At 39.8% G+C, this 20,602-nt stretch overlaps 1 protein-coding gene across 1 annotated transcript in view; it reads left to right on the forward strand.

Moving 5' to 3' along the window:
- Positions 1–20,602, forward strand: part of LOC144271558 (potassium voltage-gated channel subfamily KQT member 1-like) — a 449,329-nt gene that overhangs the window by 148,693 nt on the left and 280,034 nt on the right. The window contains exon 14 of the mRNA XM_077829000.1: positions 8,111–8,151. Coding sequence (XP_077685126.1) covers positions 8,111–8,151 — 41 coding nt within the window. The remainder of the gene's footprint in view (positions 1–8,110; positions 8,152–20,602) is intronic.

A 20,602-nucleotide genomic window follows, 5' to 3' on the forward strand; every position in this document is an offset into this window, starting at 1 on the left:
TCTGTCCCCAAACCCGCAGGGGAAATGTTAGGGTACAAGGATAAACTGATTTGCCTAGCTGTGGTTTAATATTGTACAGAACACTAACCTGCACTGCCTGACTCTGCATGAATTGAATGTTTCTGATATAGAAGACTGTAGTTTGTCTGAGAGCATTAGGGAACCATATAATATAACTGCTAAATACTATGAGCCTCATAGTACTGCTTCCCAGTGACCCACTCAGAACAGGGAGGATCTAGTTTCTCCCAGTAAGAGGCTTGAACCAAATTCACACTGATTTTTGGTTTTGAGAGAGCTGTTCTTGGATACAAACACTAGGCCCTCCCAGCATCTGGAAAAATTGTCCTGGCATCCCCCTTGGCATCTGGTGGGTATAGGAAGTGCAATAAATTGAGCTTGGAAAAGATTTGCACTTTTCCCTTATGGGGTGAACAGCTATTGCTCAGAAATGAAATTGATATTAAAATATCATATGGTGATATGATACATCTAGTCGCTATATAAGTTGTGGCACCCTAGAGAGATTCAGAAGGCAGAGGGCAGGCTACTGTATTATACTCCCTGGGCAAGAATTTTTCTTTTAACCTGAGGGAGCTACAGCTTGAGTGCCTTGGCTGACTGCAAATCTAGTATACAGGGAGAAAGGCAATCTGTCACATAGATATGCCCCAGATGCCTACTGTTTTATACATGAAGATGAACACCTTGAACTCAACCAAAAAAAAAAAACTTATTAGAAGCAGTGCAGATTACAGAGCAGAGTGCAATGTGCTCCCTGCATCAAAGCACAATTTAATAAGCAGGCACCAGTGTTCTGCACTAACTTTCAGCTTCCAAGCGGTCCTAACAGATAAATAGTATGCAAAGTGAGTTTAATTTTGAGCTGAGAAGGTTGTGAATAACCACAGAAAAGTCTGCACTGAAAAGAAAAGGTTGGACACGTCTTACTCAATGCAGAAAGAAGAAAACCTTTCTAGCCACAGTTACTACCTGTATATCCAGTCATCTCCTAAATCAGTAGGGATACCCAAGAGTGTGTTGTGGGGTGCTAACAGAACAGTTCTTCCCTTGAATACGCTTAGGCCATGACTTACCCTCCCTTTGATAGACTATTTCAAATCCTAATAGCTTTTTGTGAGGAGAAATACTTCTTTGTATCAAGGCCATACCACACCCCCTGTCTGTGGCCACAGGTGATGCTGCTTCTGTGGGGTCTGAAAATGGCTACTCCTAAATACTTGTGTGATTCCTTAAGGTATTTCATACATTGCAGCATCCGTCAGTTGCTTTTTCTTAAGACAGTGATCAATGAATGGAATCTTTGCTTATAGAAATGTGGCTCATCAGAACAAGTGCAAAATTGGCAGGTCACATTCTATAGAGCTCCTTTGGAGCAGCCACAGCAGTAATGCTAGAAGGGCACAGAAATTCTTTTTCCAGAAATCTTTGTTTTTCCCTAAAAATATAGTTTAAAGTAGTTCTGGTTAAATGCAGGTCTGAGTCAGATGTAAGTTAAATTATTTTCCAGTTTTCTGTCCTGCTAGCAATGTTCAGTTATGTCATTTTAGAACTCTATTGTCCAGGCCTTCATTTTCAGTCCTTAGCATGTGTACTATGGATTTTCCATTCCTCAGCATTGATGTGAAATGCATTAGTGTTTAGCTTGAAGATAGTCAACCAACTGGTGCCATAGGATGAACCTGAGACTCTGACAACTTTAATTTTCGAAGAGGACCTGCCTTTCTCATTTCTGCTCACTTTAAACCAATTACATTCATAAGTGGTGGTGAATTAGAGTTTCACTTTGTTTTCTTATGGACAGTCACTTCTTTTTCTTTGGTAGTATGCGTATGGTGGTTCTTAGTTGAATCGAATTGTTTCTTCATGGCAATGTTTTCCAAGTTAGTCCCTTCTATTTAGATCTGCTCTCGGTTGTTTGTGCCAAGTTTTCTAGAAGCATCAACATTAAAATATGCAGAGGAGAACTTCCATAGAACTTGTTTGGATCACTAGCAGCTTTGACAAATTTTGTTGCTTCAGGTCAAAATGATTTAAGTAAACTTATATATGTCCATAGATACTTTCAATATTTTTTGCATGAAATAAATGAAGCAAACACCTACTGTATTGTTTTAAAGACAAACTGTTGATGAATATTCAAAGAATTGTACACCTGATTTTCAGTGGTGCTGAGCTCTTGCAACTCCCATTTATTTGAACTGCAGGTGAAAGTCAAGCCCTATGTTTGATTGAAATGAACATTGGGTAGTAGTGCTTTTTAAAGTGTTAGGTAGTCTAAATTCTTAAAATATATTTCATAGTTACAGGGTTAGCTGCACCATCTCCTTTGAGGTGTGTCTGAGTGCACATCCTCCAGTGCCATGCTTCATACATTTACTTATTCCAGCAAGGAAATTTGCAGTTCTCCCACTCTTAGACCTGGACATGGGCTGTAGTAGTCTGCGTATCCACCAAGCTTATCCAGTGAGTCTGAGTATGGACACCTGCATTTCTTCCCTTTGGGAGTAGTGGTATGTAGTGACTGAACAGCTTTCTTAAGACAAAAGTTTTATATAGCAGTAGGGACAAAGCATTAGAGAAGAAGGATTTTAAAACAGTCTACATGCATGTCTAATGTAGCTAGAGTGCGATCAGTGAGAGTACTGCATGATGGTGGCCTAGGCATCTCTGCTGTTCTTGGGCTTTGGCTTTTCCTCATCAAACCTAGCTTTGTAGGTTGACTGGAGAACCAAAGACAGAATCATCAAAGTTCTTGCGAACCAAAGACAGAATCATCAAAGCTCTTGCATTGCTCCTTGGGAGCTAAATGTTTGCTGGTAGTAAGCTTTGTGGAGCGATTCTTCTTTTTCCTGCCTGTTGTCCAGAAAGACCTCTCCTGAGATAAACCAATATAGTCATATAAAAGACACTATACTAGTAACGACAGGTTTCAGAGTCTCAGCCATGTTAGTCTGTATTCACAAAAAGAAAAGGACCTGTGGCACCTTAGAGACTTACACATTTATTACAGCATAAGCATAAGCTACAGCTCACTTCATCAAATGCATCCAATGCTGTAAGGTGCCACAAGTACTCCTTTTCTTTATACTAGTAACCAGGCCAACATACAGTATTAATAAATTACTACAGGGCAGCTCCAAATCCATCACAACATTAAATACTTCTGATAACTGTGAATACAGATATATGTAAAGAGAGAAGATTTTTAACCACCAAGTTAATAAGTCATGTGTCATTTGAAAATAGTGGCATAAAATGTTGCTCTATCATACCACTAGAATCAATTTCCATATGTCTTTACCAATGCATGCACTAGATTGGGTAAGGCCAAAAGAATATCAAGACCTGACAGACAGACCAACTTTGAAAATAACTACGGAAGCTCTGGCTATTAACAGATTCTAGGTTAAATTAAAAAAAAACAAAACTTGTTGCCTGGATTGAGGAAGGCTGTAATATCTGAAGTGGTGTTTACGCTTCTTGATGCAGTACATGATAAAATGTCAGAATTCCATGTCTTTTTATAGCAGGTGTGTCTAAAGTGTAATCAGCAGGCCAAAACCGAGCACAAGGGTTCACAAGTCAACTTGTGGCAACCTTCATCCGTAATGAATTATGTGGACTTTTGTGGATATTTTTTGTTCAGAAATTTAAAAATAACAGGAGAGCTGCCAGTTATCCCCATCTCTTTTGTGTTGCTGTATTAGTGAGAGACATTTTCATGCATCAAGATATTTTGGAGGAACAGGGTACTGCTATAATACAGATCCAAAAGAACTATCCAAAAAGTGCATGAAAACAAATGTGGATATTTTAATTTCACCAGCATCAGGTTATAATGTACTCATAATTTAACCAAATGAAACCTCAGGTTTTCATGATTGAAGCTGGTGAATCAGCAGAGTTTTAGTTTAACTGAAAGAGAGAGTTAATTTCTTGTCGTCATAAACTTATTTATATACTTTCCCTTTTTTCCTATTGCTTCAAATGACATGCTTAATATTCGTCTGGCCTTGAAGAAAGCAGCAAAATGATCAGTTTTTTTCACCTAAACAAAATTATAGTGCTATCAATCCAAACCATTCTCCTTCCAAAGAGTTTTCAATTGCAGATTAAACTCAAAAGGTAAGTACAAGAAGAAGGCAGGAAATGGATGATTATCAAAAGATCACAGAAAAATTCTAACTATTCTTGACTGGAATGAAAAACATGAAAAAATACAATACCATGAGTCTACAAAAAGGTCATCTCAGAGAAACAGTGCTTATAGCCCTATATTTAGAGGACTGAAGTCAGTAGGAGTTAGACTTGAGTAAGGATTGTACAAATGGGCCCATAGTAAATTGCCTGAAATAATTGAACTTTTCCATACACAGCTATTGTCTTGAAAATTTGTGTATATGTTAAGTCTAGGAAGCCAATGTCTCTGCATGTATTAAAAATCTGGAAGGAGCAGAGAGCTGGTTATTCAGAAAGCTAGAGAAGTATGTATCCCTCTTTGGACAACCTGGAGGGAGCTAAACACAAGTATGGCTAAGAGTACACGAAAAGGGGTAATAGTGGCTCTGCAACATACTTGCAATGTAGCTTCTGAAAAGCTCTGATTATGGTGGTAATGTATTGACATATTTATGGGGTTATCAATCAGGTAGGACATGTTAGAACAGCTGTGTTCTGAGATCATGCCTTATAATAAATATCCATTTCCTACTGCCTGAAGAAAAATGCTGCCAGTGGTTCCCCCAGCATGACTGTGGATTCATGAGCCACTTTGTGCTACAAGGGCAACGGGTGTGCTTGGAAAGCTCAGAGTTGGCCGTTGTTTGTTTAGGGATATAGCAAGATCTATGGGGTATTTGCATTTTGTTCCAAAATGTCTTACAGATTTTCAGGCTCTGCAAAGTTGTCAGGCTCTACCCTCTACTACTTTCAGGCTGCCTCAGACTTCGCCCACAAGTGGGGAGCATAGTGATGTGCTTTCTACCCCATGAAACTGGCACAATGTTTGTTACATATTTCCCCCCCCGCCCCGCCCCCATCAGTGGGAATGGAAATATTAGCCCAGAATTCTTAATCTTCATTAGCACTGAGTACATTTCCTATATCCTCTTCTTCCTCCTCCCTGAAGGCATGAATATGTGGGGTCACGAAACAAGACAGTCTTTCACCATAATACTGATGTTCATAAATTCAGGCTGGGAATAAACCTATTGATAGACACCATCTTGAAAAAAATGCTCTCAGGGATATCAGTTAATGAGCTTGGGCAGCCTATGTGCTATACAGCCTCTAATATAATTACATAGTTCTTCCCACCCACCACAGAAAAGTTCTTTGTTTAACGTATAACATGGGACATGTCTTTTAGCCAGTCTCAACTATTTGAGTGCTTAAATTAAGAGTATAGCAAGAAATTGATACATGGTGCAAATGAGTCTCTATCCTTCTCGGCAACCTGTCTTGTATCCTGCTACTCTAGCACCATTGATTTAATATGGGGTTGAGTGAGGGACCATAAGAAGTGATTATAGGAGGTGGAGGGGAGAGACAAATTCTGAATTGGTTTCTCTCTCCCACATCCCATCTTGCAATATTCATTTTTTGTGGATAGTCTTATTTCCCTCCTGTCAAGGTTCCTTCCCCACTCTGAACACTAGGGTACAGATGTGGGGACCTGCATGAAAACCTCCTACGCTTATCTTTACCAGCTTAGGTCAAAAACTTCTCCAAAGTACAAAATGTTCCACCCTTTGTCCTTGGATTGGCCGCTACCACCACCAAACAATTACTGGTTGGAAACATCTTTCCCCCCCAAAATACTTCCCAAAACCTTGCACCCCACTTCCTGGACAAGGTTTGGTAAAAAGCCTCACCAATTTGCCTAGGTGACTACAGACCCAGACCCTTGGATCTTAAGAACAATGAACAATCCTCCCTACACTTTTTCCTGGGAAATGTTGGATAAAAAGCCTCACCAATTTCCATAGGTGACCACAGACCCAAACCCTTGGATTGGAGAACAATGAAAAAGCATTCAGTTTTCTTACAAGAAGACTTTTAATAGAAATAGGAGTAAATAGAAGTAAAGAAATCCCCTCTGTAAAATCAGGATGGTAGATACCTTACAGGGTAATTAGATTCAAAACATAGAGAATCCCTCTAGGCAAAACCTTAAGTTACAAAAAAAATATACAGCCAGAAATAGTTATTCTATTCAGCACAATTCTTTTCTCAGCCATTTAAAGAAATCATAATCTAACACATACTTAGCTAGATTACTTACTAAAAGTTCCAAGACTCCATTCCTGGTCTATCCCCAACAAAAGCAGCATATAGTCAGACACACAGACCCGTTTTTCTCCCTCCTCCCAGCTTTTGAAAGTATCTTGTCTCCTCATTGGTCATTTTGGTCAGGTACCAGTGAGGTTACCTTTAGCTTCTTAACCCTTTACAGATGAGAGGAGTTTTCCTCTGGCCAGGAGGGATTTTAAAGGGGTTTACCCTTCCCTTTATATTTATGACACCTCCTGTCAGGGTTCCCTCCCCACTCTGAACTCTAGGGTACGGATGTGGGGACCTGCATGAAAGACCCCCTAAGCTTATTTTTACCAGCTTAGGTTAAAAACTTTCCCAAGGCACAAATTCCGCCTTGTCCTTGAACAGTATGCTACCACCACCGAGTGATTTAGACAAAACATCAAAAGGACCACTTGGAGTCCTATTCCCCCAAGCCCTACACCCCCTTTCCTGGGGAAGGCTTGAGAATAATATCCTCACTAACTGGTACAGGTGAACACAAACACAAACCCTTGGATCTTAAGAACAAGGAAAAATCAATCAGGTTCTTAAAAGAAGAATTTTCTTTAAAGAAAAGGTAAAAGAATCACCTCTGTAAAATCAGGATGGTAAATACTTTACAGGGTAATCCGATTCAAAACATAGAGAATCCCTCTAGGCAAAGCCTTAAGTTACAAAAAGACACAAACAGGAATACACATTTCCTCCAGCACAGTGAATTTCACAAGCCAAAACAAAGAAAACCTAATGCGTTTTCTAGCTAGATTACTTAATAACTTTACAGGAGTTGAAGGGCTTGCATCCTTCATCTGTTTCTGGCAAAGGTATCACACAGACAGACACAAGCGTTTCCCCCTCCTTCCAGATCTGAAAGTATGTTGTCCCCTGACTGGTCATTTGGGTCAGGTGTGAGCTAGGTTACTTGAGCTTCTTAACCCTTTACAGGTAAGAGGATTTTATAGTACTGTATCAGATCTTCTTAACCCCTTCCCTTTATATTTGACACCTTAATCCTGGTGAGAAGATTTAGTATTTGGCCCAATATCTTTGTTCTGTTTCTTAGTTCCATGTTTCCTTTGTGAGCTGTCAGCTGGAAGCACAGGGGATCAAGGACTTTTAAGGTTTCTTTCTGACTGGCTGTCATTTTTTCTGGCAACCTGTCACCACTCCCCAGCCATACCTTAGGGAAGAACAGTGCATGCTCATGGTCTCCACAGCATCCAACACACTGTGTAAGCAGCATATGTTTGCCACTGAGTGATGATTTCCTCTTCAAGATTTTTCTAATATTCAGTGACTGTGAAGCCTGGCACTTGGGAGCCTCCTGGACCCAGTATTTGGCTTATAGAGAACCTGGATGCAGTGCAATACTATTTATTGCAAAATAAATCAAAGTCCCCAATTGTTTTCATTCATTGCAGTGTCCAAATTGCAATTTTTCATGTCGTGAACTTCCACTTAGAGCGAAAGTGGTCTTCAAGAGAAAAACGCTTAACTGTAAGAGGGTCCCTGTGTGTGTGTTCTCACTTGGCATGTACCATATCATATGTGTACATTTGTATTTTTGCATGTGTGTAATAATAATCCAAACAATTCATTGCGCCTGCTCTAAAAATGTAGTGTCTTACGATGGGACTCTTTTTTATTTAAAAAAAAAAGATTTACTATGGAAATTCATGGGTGAGGGGAAAGAATTTGTAGATGCTGCCTCCCTAATGCACTCTGCTCTTTCTAAATTATTTTTCTAGTGAGAAGGCGCTTAGAAGGGAACAGCAATGAAATGTCACAGGACAACAGCTTCACTGAGGACATAGACCTCACATCAGAGGAGTCACCACTGCCTGTTGTATCTGATGTGGCACAGTAAGTGGAAAAATGGCTTTTACTGCATAATATAAACATCAGCTAATGGTGGGGGAAAATTCTATATACTGAATAGAAGTTCTTTGCATGTTTTTTTTTTAAACACACTTGTAGTTAGCTTAAAGCTAAGAGCTGTTACTCGGTATAATGTATTGGGACAGAAAAAACTGTTCTTTAAGCCATAGTTAGGAGATTTGATGTTTTTGGTTTGTGACTTCATCTTTTGAGTCCAGTAAAAATGTTTCCTGAGACTGATTCTCAAGGGCCGCTTCATAAATTCAGGCACATTTCTGAATGGGTCTGATCTCCAAAATCCCCTGAATGCATTGAATGTCCATTGTAGGTCATAATGAAACACTTGTGTGTGGACATGACCTGAAAGGAAGGAAACTACTGTTGAAGTGAGCTGTAGCTCACGAAAGCTTATGCTCAAATAAATTGGTTAGTTTCTAAGGTGCCACAAGTACTCCTTTTCTTTTTGCGAATACAGACTAACACGGCTGTTACTCTGAAACCTACTGTTGAAAGGACAATTGCAGTGAAATGTTTGCCTCCAAGAGGAAATGCACTTGCGGGATGTTACCCCAAAGGTAGTGTAGACACTTAAACAGCTATAAGAAAAGGAGTACTTGTGGCACCTTAGAGACTAACAAATTTATTTGAGCATAAGCTTTCGTGAGCTACAGCTCACTTCATTAAACAGCTATGTTCATAAAGGAATTATGTGGATATACTTAACAGGGAAACAGCGCTTTCCAGAATTAGAGGGTAGAATAATTTAATGCAGTTCTAACTGTCACTGGGTAGGACCTGAGGAGCATGTCTACACTCAGTATCCATTGCAGGGATTCTGATTTCCTGAAATTGCTTATCCTATCGCTTACCTTTTGGTATCACAAGTGCATACATCAATACCATTTGATAAAACCACACCGCACATTGGCAACTCTGCAGCAGTGCATTCAGGGACTCCAAAACATCCGTCCTATCGTGTTCAAGTCTCTTGCTAAATGTGGTGACTTTGGGGATAACTTTCAAACCTGGGGAAGCACATTGGTGATTGTAGCTGGCACTGACTGAACCAGTGAAGCTGTGAGGCTTGTGGCTTTGTGTAAAGCTGAAGTGCAACTAATGTAATCTATACTTATTTAGCCAGACCTCAGCAAAATGCCTCATCCTAGGTGCTGCAATCAATACTTGTGATTAAAAACTCCTGTGATAGCAGTGGTGTGTGGCCAAAAGGTACATTACAAGAGGTGCAATCTCTAGGCATTCTACACAATGTCTTTTTTTTAAATTACTTTGTCTAGTGTAGACAGAGCAGAAGGAATCGCAAATCTCTTCTGGCCAAGTGTAGTGCTTTTACTTGTATGTCCTTCTCAGGGATGAGGAAGTATTGGTTTTTCATCCGAGAAATCCATGAAGAATAAATCTTGCTTCTTAATATGTGAACGTGTTATTAAACTAAAAAGTGATGGTGGTTTTTAATGTCAAATGTGAAAACTAGCCTGTTTTCACATTTGGAAAGGAAAGTATGAAAGTGGCTTAGTGAGGAAGTTCCATGACTGAGCCTTTGGAGTATGACCAGTAGATGGCTGGAAAATAAGGTTACATTTACATTTTTTGCAGTGAAGTTGTAATTTGCTAAACTCTGGTACTCCATGTGCAAGCGACTCTTGCATTTGAGTTATCTTCTTCCAAGTAAGGGGGGGGAGGGCTAAAAGCCCTGTTTTGTGAGTTAGATACAGTGAGATTACATTTCGGCTGCTATTGGGTGCAGAACAATGTTATTCCCAGCACAATGCTGTACATATTTCAGTCTAATGTAATGTATTGCCTAGTAAAAATCTAAAGAATGGCAAAGTACTGATGAAAGAATGCTACAATGAACTAATAAGATTTGCAGTATTGTTGCTCCATTGCATTCCATAGCAGATATGTACTATAAAAGATGTACACAGCACATCAGTTCACAGGAAAGATGGAATTCCAGTTGGAAATATTTTTCAGGGTGAGGCAGAGCTGTTAAAGGACTCTTATTGCAAGACTGGAATTTGCCTCTTTCTAAAACACTTGGTGTGACACTACAGTTTGATTTTGCTTCTTCAAGAGGAGGAATCCTTTCCCAGCAACCACCTCTAAATCTTCAGTATGCATTGAGCATATTGTTTTCAAATTGCTAATTGTAGGAGTATAGAGTTGGATCTATGAGCGTGCGAGGCAGCTGCTGGAGAAGATGGCCTTGAAATTAACTTACCGGTAAATGTTTTTTTGGGGGGGAGGTAGAAGCTTTTAGCTTTTTATGTTGTATACAGGTTTAAAAAAAAAAACACTAGGATTGAATGTTTTCACATTTTTTACAAATATTTACGTGAAAACCAGCATTGGTTAGCTAAAAATTGGCAATTAAATAAATCCATTATGTATCTGTTATAAATCAGATGGGGTAAAGATATACAAAAAATTTTGGTACATTAGCTCTTTCCATCCCACAGATAAAGGATCATGAATAACAACATCACAGTAAAAGCTGTTTTTTACCCATGAAAGCTTATGCTCAAATAAACCTGTGAGTCTTTAAGGTGCCACCGAACGCCTCGTTGTTTTTGTGGATACAGACTCACCCGGTTGCCCCCCTGATAGCTGGCTGTAAAAATGCTGCCATGTGCTGCTGTTACCTGCTTTCCTTATTTGTGTACTCCCAGCTGTAGCAGCTAATTCTTGAATTTAGCAGACACTTAATGAAGCCCTTACAGTTTAACGGGGGGGTGTTCTAAATTTTTAAAGAGGCACTCATTATTTAAGTCAGTTTTTTTAAAATAGCCATATGAAGCCCCATAGCAAACAAAAGTTTTGTGGATTTAGTCAATAATAAAGATAGTGAATTGCATGGTAACTTACAGTTTAAGAGGTGAGATTTGAACTCCTGGTCCCCTCTTTCCCAGTTCAAGGAATTTTTCTAAGCTTAGAGGTATCTGGTGAAAATCTCCCCGCCTTGCCCACTGTAAGTGAATGGCATTCACCCTGCAGCAGATTTGTCATCAGATTAAAATTGAATGGGTTTGCATTTTGTGACTAAAAAGTTATAAAAGTCTTTGAAGATAATCGCTCCCAATGTGCAACTGATATTCTATGAAACAGCACAAGAAAAGCAACTATGTGCCAAAGAACGGATTCCAGAGGGTTTTAGATTGCTTGCAAAAGGAGACAATCCAGTGGGGGGAAAAAATCACCAAAGCAATTCATTTTTCATCAAACAACCATGGAAATCAAAATTGCTCAGTTTCCATTCTGTGTTTTTAGTTTCTGCTGGTTCAATAAGATTTGATCTATAACCTGTGTTAGAGTTCAATTTTAACAACTTTAACTATGGTGAAACTACTGCTGATACAAGAGCAGCATGATAATCATTAGTGCTTGAATAGCAGCTTTAGGATGGTTGTGTTGTTCGGTTTAGAAAGATTTTAGTGATATTAACATTTAAAAATCAACAAGGAAGGTTGTTTAGCAAATGCAACACTTGTACTAACATAAGAGGCCATTTTAACAACCATGCTGGTTCATGAATTTAGATGGATTTGTACAATGACTGGTGCGTACTGTGATGCTATACTGTACCTGAATGAAGCTACCCTAAAGCATCTAAATACAGATTTAATCAAGGGGCTCTTCTGTGTTTACATGAAGCTTGAACTTTGAAATTCATGCATGCACTATAGAATATTTGGTATTTAGCCAAAACACTGTTAGATCTGCAAAAGAATTGTTTATGTAAGCTAACAAGGTGTGTTTTTCAAAGTAAAACGTGTTTACTTTAAACTAGTAAATGTACCAACATACATAGGGGCCTCATCCTGTTGGCTCTACCCATGTGATTGTCCCACTGGCTTTAAGTGGACTTATATGCATGAATGGGGCAAGTAAAACTTGATTCACATTTACTGGGGAAGCCAGGGATGCAGCTAAAGGAATCATTCAGGTAGATAATATCCTTACTGAAAAGTGTGACTTGCTGGGTGAACAAAACATTTTAAAAAGTACCTAAACATGCATTTACATGTCATAACCATTAGTATATCTTTACAGTAGAGATCATGATGGCTAAATGAAATCATAATCATGTTCCAACTTTCTATAAGGTTTTTCTCCTTAATATGGTTGAAACCATGACAACCACTAATGTAATTAATGTAAATTTTCTTTTTCTGGGAAACCAAAACATGCTAAAGACCACTGGGGTCATGAACAGGTGTCAGGGGTTTATGACAGCCGTTCTTTTTCTTGATCTCCAAATAAGAGGAGGGACCCAGTTAAATCCCTGCTAGATGGGAAAGGATTTCTGGCGGGGAGGGGGCAGTGTCCCAATATGGAAAAAGGTTGAAAAGCACTGCTTCAGGCTATGAGATTCCCTAGTACTCTGTAGCACAGTTCTATAATTTTAACTCTGTACTCAGGTGAAATAAATTCCTATCCATACTGGTCAGGGAAATTGTATGAGAATCATTAGCAGCAACTGTGTTCAAACATGATCATTGATATCGTTATTTGTTAAGTTCTAGTAATGCTGTTATAAATCCATGCATGCCTCTCAATGTCAAATGCATGTCTGGACTGAGGACGCAGTATGGTATTTCATTTAAAAAAAATGTTAGGTTTATGCATGTTAAATTGAATCAGATTCTGTCAATATGTTTTGCTACAGTACATCTGTAATAAATGGGAATGTACAGGGAACATGCTCAACACAAGTAGGGAATAGAAATGCAACATTTTAAAGTTTTCTGTTAAAAACAATGCTATATCATTGTTCTGAGTAGTGTTTTTCATTTTCAGTGTCAAGAACACAAATTTTCATCATGATGTGTTAATTTCACTTTTAGGTAAACACAATTCTACTTAATATACCATTATAGCAAATACACATTAATGTAGTCAGCTTGTCTGACAACTGTAGCATGTCCTTATGCAGATTGCAAATTTAAGTATTCTGCATTTGTGCAAACCCTAATTACGGAGCTCCTGTTCTGACCAACATACCCAAATAATGGATATCCTTAACACGCATTATTTGTCCTATCTTTTAGCAGAAGTGTAAGCAGGTAAGTGTTTGTATGTGATATACCTATCTCTTGGTGTGACCCTACTTGAAACCCCTTCATTTTGTATATGTATTATATACATACATACATACCCTACACTACTGTGTCTTGAAATTTGTGATGGGGCTGCATAATTTCTTTTGTTTTGTTCTTCTTGAAAGCTACATTTTCACTCAGAGTTCTGCTTGTTTTAAATAAAATATTTAGTGTTAACATTAACTCACATTGTATGCCAACACATCATAAATCTTCCTTACAGAAGGTCACCTGATATTAAAATATAGCTTTATTTTTTATATGAGATGGACTACGCAATGTGAATAGTTCCACTTTATTGCCCATTTAAGAGAGAGATGCATTTTACCACTAATGGGACAAATTCTGATCTCAGTAACACAACAAAGTCGATGGGTTTTACGAAGATAAAACTGAGTAGAATTCAGCCTAATATCTAAATGTAATGAAGCTTCCTAACTCTTCAATTAAATAAAAACAACCCCCCAAGGGTTTCTCATGACAGCTATAATCCCTGCAGATTTAGGATGATATCCTGATAATAAAACTATATAGAGAAGGCCTTATGTGACAAAACTTTCGTTGATTTCAACAGGACTGCAGGATCATGCTCCTAGTAATTCTTTATTTCAAAGCCTCTAACTTATCTTTTTTTACACTTAGCTGTTGATGCATCCATTAAACTTGATACTTCAGATCAGTAGCTGTTTTTAAAAAAAAAAATTGAACAAAGCTGACTTCTGAAATCTGGGAATCATGTAGGAGCAAATCCTTTTGTCTGTGCACAGGTTGGGTAGTAACCAGGGGATGGTCAACTAGGTCCATTGGGGTCAGAAATCCTCCCTGCTGGGCTATGGAGTGATAGGAGAGCTGTGTTCAATAATTCCAGTAATCCCTGCATGCTTTGTGGTTGTGTGTGTGTTGTCGTGCATCCGTTGACCATGCCACTTAATCTCCATTCCAATCCAATGTCTGTTGAGGTTCAGTGTGCTATCACAGAACAGTTTTATGATCTGCAAGTGGGGCAGATTGTATGGGATCTTGGCATCCTGGTCACCTTACTTCTGATTGTGCTGTGATCAGGATACTCTTCAAGTATGAAGGTGCTGGGGGGCAAATAGGATGTGCCGATTCCAGAATATCATTAATATCATTAGGAAAGCCAGCACAGTGGCTTGCAGCTCTGTCCAGGTTGCTGCTTTAAGATGACCTTTGAATGCCATTTCCAATATTGGTGAGAGTGGATGTGTGTGATGTTGGCACTGCATGCTGGCAGAATGCTAAGAGAATGCCTGCTTTTATACTGGAAAAAATAATGTGAAGGAAAAATACATTTAAAATGAAAATGTGGAGCAAGCTTGCAACACGGCCGTAGGTTAATCACTTTCAGAGTGCAAATGCAGCTGCCAAGGTGCCTGCCACGACACCACAAATGCCCATGGTCCAGATAAAATGCAGCCAAGTGCACTGCTTCAAACATACAGGGAACAGAGGCAGCATATTAAAAAAAGAAAATGTATTATGTGGCTGGCTGAAATTTTCTTTGTATATCCGCTCTCGGTCCTCAGCTGATGTTAATCACCATAGCTGACAGAAGTGGAGCTACACTAACCAGCTGAGGTTCTCACCTATTAAAGTTATAATAGCTTCCATAAATAGGAATGAGGTTGTTTTTTAGTTAAAAGTCAAATATTGTCAGACTTGGTTAACCTGAGCCAGTTACTAAGCTCTAGCATTTGGAGTGTGTATTTTAAAGAACAGTAAGTATTGAGATTGGCCTGTCAAATGCAATCACCTGTAACACTGTGTAGTCATCCCATTTTTCAGATAGCCAGGCATTTAGGGAAGCCAGTGTGGAGTAAACAAAGTGTGACTCCATTAGTTAGTACATAGAGTACACGTTTTCATCTGTTGGAAATCTATAAAGAGCTGTTGTAAAGGAGGTGCAGGATGCATTTATGGACAACCTATCATGTATACTTAGTTTTTGAGAATTACATGTTACTACTGTATATTGCCTTGTTTGCTATGTAGAGGATTATCATATCAAACTGCACAATACTGTAGATTGTGTTCACTGAATGAAACTTTAGATCTTGCAGTTCTTGTTTATAGTATTCAAAACTTTGTTTTCACGCTAGTCTCTTTGTGAAATAGGCACTTGTTCCATAGCCAGTTATAGAAATGTAGTTACTTTCTTGAAATCAATTGATTTCCTTATTCTGAAAATGTACAGAAACAGTTTTTAGGGGAACTTCTTCATCAGACCTCAATCCTATTGGTACCTCAAGATAATGCATAGAGTTTTATTTCTTTATCATGTTACAACACCCTGAGATGAAGAGGGTTCGTTGAGTTATGTCTTCACTAGAGCTAGAGGTGTACTTTACAGCCTGAGTTAGACGTACATGTGCTAGCTTATCCGTGGCAGCTTGGTTGGGTAGGAGGAGCTAGTCGCTTCATATACAATGCCATCTGGGACCCTAGGTACTTGGGTATCTAGCCTATCCCACTGCCCATGCCACCATGGCTACATGGCTATTTTTAGCAGACTAGCTCGATCAGAGATGGCATGCATATATGTCCCTTGACTACAGAGTACTGAAGACTCCATTTTGTGTGTTGACTTGAGAGCATTAGCTGTCTACTGAGCACAGTAGACCACCCCTACACCTGGAGATAGGACAGCAAAGGCTTGTGGCCAACTCATTGTACCTGAATGGAAGATTGGCCCTTTGCAGCAAGCTCCAAATCCACTACCTAATAAAGCCTGCAGGGGATACTTGGAGCAAGGGGGCTGTTCATTGTACTGACTTAGTTTGTAGGCTGTTAGTGTTTCTTCTTGTGTCGTTGGTTGGGTCCTCCTTTTATTTGACATCCTTGATTCCTTTGTCTGCTCTTTCCCCCTTCTTTTGATGTATCCCTATTCTTTCAGGAGAAAAATGTTTATCCTTATCTGTTGGTCCCTGATTCCATGTCGTCATAAACTGTAATATCCTAGAGGTCTTAGTGGTTATTAGTTTATGCCCCTGGTGGATAGATGGAAAGAGACCCTTGCTTATTGGACCTACAGTGTGTCACTGGGCCCCTGAAGAGGGAGGAATGAGGAGATCTACAACTTTTGGGGATTGAGGTGTCCCAGGTGTGGGTTACTGATCAGTACATTATGGAAGAAGATATGGCACTTCTTTTTTTAAGTGGCCTTTCTGTGCTATGCATTTTGGATACCAGTGTTCTTACACAGCGGTCATGCAACTGGATCTGCACAGGCAGAGACAGTGATTTCAGTGGAACTCTGCATGGGTGTACGGGACCACTGTGCAAAGTTCCATCAAAGTTAGAGGAGCAGTGCACATGCATAAGGGTCTGTCCACATGAATCTGGGTGCAGGATTTTGGCAAAGCAGACTGTTCACCCCCAGCTAGCTTTATAGTTGAAAATTCTAAGCAAAAGATGCTTTTAGTGTCCCCAACCCTATGGCAATGATAAGACTGTATGGTCAAGCCAACACCCTTTGACATGTGCCAGAGTTAACCTCTAGTAAGCAAATGCAAAGTTTGACCCATGGTTTGTACCGAAAGATTACACCAAACTGATCACAGAATATCATGTCTTTTGTGAAAATATCTACAACACCAGCTCTAAAAATGTATGTCCCTTTGTTTCAGAATTGTCCTGTGCAAGTTTAAAAATTTGCTGTATAATTTTTAATCTTTTAAAGTAATAATGAGGTATACTGTAAGTCAGCATTGTTAGGCAACTGTGGTTGAGTATGCATGTTGTAGCTCAATAAGGTCATGTAAAGGTAAATGTCAGTTGGTCTTCCTTAACGTAAAGCAGCGTAATGCTGTGGTTTAGCAATCATCACTTTGGTTCTCTTGGGAGGAATTCTTTAGAAGGTGAGAGCTGCATACAATGAACATCAGTGGTAACTGCATTTAGCTGAACAGCTGTAGTAATAACTCCTTAGTGGAATGGAGTGCCAGTAAAGTGATCCCCCATTGGAAAATGGGATCTTAATTAATTTTCATGGGTTCAGACCAAGACTAACAGTTGCTCTTCTTTCAAAGTGCCCTATCCACAGTGGGGATCAAATCAAGTTAAGGAACAGTGTGTGTAAACACAGATCCAGCTAAAACAAGTTCTACACACAATTTTCAAATATGGTTCTGAGTTTTTTATGTGGCTTGGCTGCATTTATGCTAGCTGACCATATCATATTAGGAACAATGCTTCAAACAAATGTAAATATGCTTCTTTAATTCAGTCTGAGGCCTTAAAGTTAGAAGCATAAACTAAGATCTGAATATGAAAGCAACCACATTGCAAAAAAAAAAACAAAAAAAGCGTTATTTGCCTTCAATTCATACCTAGCATCAGAAGTAGCTCTTACTGTATGAAAGTGGTCTGATTTGTGAAATCGTGTTCAGAACGACTCCGTTTTGCTATGTGGCTGTTGCACCCACACCACTCACAAATCAACATTCTTAATCCTTGTAACAGGGTTGCCGTGACCCAGCACTCCTGTTCCTTTGACTCAGCCCCTTTAAACTCAGCATTCTGGGAATCACCTTTCCCAGGAAGGTCCATGTGCAAACTATTCCAATGTGAAGGAAAGACAGGAAGAATAGTTAAAGGCAAAGATGGCTTCATCAGAAGCTCTTTCATGACCTGAAAATCAGAAGATTATCCTACAAAAAGTGGAAATATGGATGAATTGACAGGAAAGAGTACAAAAGAATAGCACGAGCATATGGGGACAAAATCAGGAAGGCTAAGGCAGAAAATGAGTTACGTTTAGCAAGAGACATAAAAGTCAATAAAAAGAGGTTCTTTAAATACATTAGGAACAAGAGGCTTATGAACGTAAGTGTAGGTCCTCTGCTTTCCATGGAAGGAAAGCTAATAACTGACATCAGGAGGGCTGAGGTGATTAATGCCTATTTTGCTTCCGTTTTCACTAAAAAGATTAATGATCAGATACTCAACACACTTAATATTAACAACAATGGGAAAGGAGCACCAGCCAAATTAGAGGAAGAACAGGTTAAAGAATATTTAGATAAGTTAGATGTATTCAAGTTGGTGGGGCCTGGTGAAATTCATACTAGGTTACCTAAGGAACTAGCTGAAGCAATCTTGGAATCATTAGCCATTACTGTCAAGAACTCATGGAGGACGGGTGAGGTCCCAGAAGACTGGAGAAGGGCAAACATAGCACCTGTCTTTAAAAAGGGGATCCCAGGGAACCCAAGGAACTATAGACCAGTGAGTCTAACTTTGGTAAAAGTTACTGGAACAAATTATCAAACCATCAATTAGTTACTAAAGGTTCACTGTCAAACTGGTGGGTGTATCTAGAGGGGTTCCTCAGGAGGTCAGTTTTGGGTCTGGTACTAATCAATATTTTCATTAATTGCTTATAAAATGTGTGGTTGACACAAAGCTGGGAGGGTTGCAAGCACTGTGGAGGACAGTATTATAATTCAAAATGACCCTACAATTCTTCTGAAATCAACAAGAGGAAATTCAATAAAGACAAGTGCAAAGTACTACATTTAGGAAGGAAAAATCAAATACACCACTACAAAATGAGGAGTGACAGCTAGGTGGTAGTACTACTGAGAAGGATCTGAGGTTTCTAGTGGATCACACATTGACTGTGTGTCAACAATGTGATGCAGTTGCAACAAAGGCTAATATTCTGGGGTGTATTAACAGGAGAGTAGTATGTAAAACACAGGATGCAATTGTCCCACTGCACTTGCTGCTTGTGAGTCCTGAGCTGGAGTTCTGTGTCCAGTTTTGGGTGCCACACTTTAGGAAAGATGTGGATAAATTAGAGTCCAGAGGACAGCAACAAAAATGATAAAAGGTTTAGAAAACCTGACCTCTTGAGGAAAGGTTTAAAAAAATGGGCATGTTTAGTCTTGAGAAAAGACTGAGGGGCAACCTGATAAGTCTTCAAATACGTTAAAGTCTGCTATAAAGAGGACAGTGATCAGTTGTTCTCCATGTTAATTAAAGGTCAAACAAGTAGTAACAGGTTTAATCTGCAGCAAGAGAGATTTAGGTTAGATATTAGGAAAAGCTTTCATAATACGGTAGATTCCTCTTATTAGCAACCCCTCGGCTGTCAGCAAAAAGTTATCCAGCAGTTGCTTATAAGTGGAAGGAAGGTTTATGAGACAGTAGCCAGGGAACAAAGTGCTGGGAGGTGCCTTCCCTGGCCGCAGCCCTGCAAACCTGCCCATGGGGAGGGCAGCAGCAGGGAGAGGGGATGCATCCCAGATGTCGGGGCTTTCTACAGGGAGTGGAGGTACAGGAGCCTGTGGGGCTGCACCCCAGCATACCTCTCCCTGATGCTCTCTAGGGGCTGGAGCTCAGCACATCCCAGTGCTTCCTTCCTTGCATGCAGTGTTCCAGTGGGGCACAGTCTGGAGAGTGTAGGGAGAAGGTGCTGTACAGTTCTGACATCTGGGCAGAAGCCCCTCTCCTTGCCTCTGCCCTGCCCTCAGTCTGCCCTCCCAAACTGCAGCCACTTATTTCCTGTGTGGTCCCTGCACGTAGGCAGGTTTGCCGGGCTGCAGTCCCAGAAAGAAGAACTCTGATGGGCTAAGGACTGGTCGCAGGCAGGTTTGCAGGGCTGCAGCCCAGGAAGGCTTGTCCTCGCACAGGGATTCTCAAACTGCCGGTCAGCACCCCTCAGGGGGTTGTGAGCTGTCAGCCTGCACCCTAAACCCCACTTTGCCTCCAACATTTATAATGGTGTTAAATATATTAAAAATTGTTCTTAATTTATAAGGGGAGGGGTTGCACTCAGAAGCTTGCTATGTGAAAGGGGTCACCAGTACAAAAGTTTAAGAACCACTGTCTAGCAATTCCTTCTCTTGCTGCAGCCTCACAAAGATGCCTGTGGTTTCTCCAAAAAAGTTGCTAATAAGAGGCATGACATTGCAAATATCTGAATCCCATTAACATTGACATTAATGGGATGGGATTGGTTCAGAGATGACAAGGGGGGGCAGGTCATGTACCCTTCTGTTTTTGCTGCTTGGTCTATACTGAGCATGCTCAGTAACACAACTGAAGCTGGCTGCCCTCACTCTGCCCCCCACTGTCAGCAGGCACAGGTCGTCTCTGGACTGGTTCCTGCAATATGTTGCCATTAATCATAAGTTGCTAATACTAGAATTGCTGTTAAGTGAAATCTACTGTATAAGGGTAGTTAAGCTCTGGAATGGACTTCCAAGGGAAGCTGTGGAACCTCCATCATTGGAGGCTTATAAGGAAAAGTTACACAC

Source organism: Eretmochelys imbricata, chromosome 1, assembly GCF_965152235.1.
Source record: "Eretmochelys imbricata isolate rEreImb1 chromosome 1, rEreImb1.hap1, whole genome shotgun sequence".
Lineage (NCBI taxonomy): Eukaryota > Metazoa > Chordata > Testudines > Cheloniidae > Eretmochelys > Eretmochelys imbricata.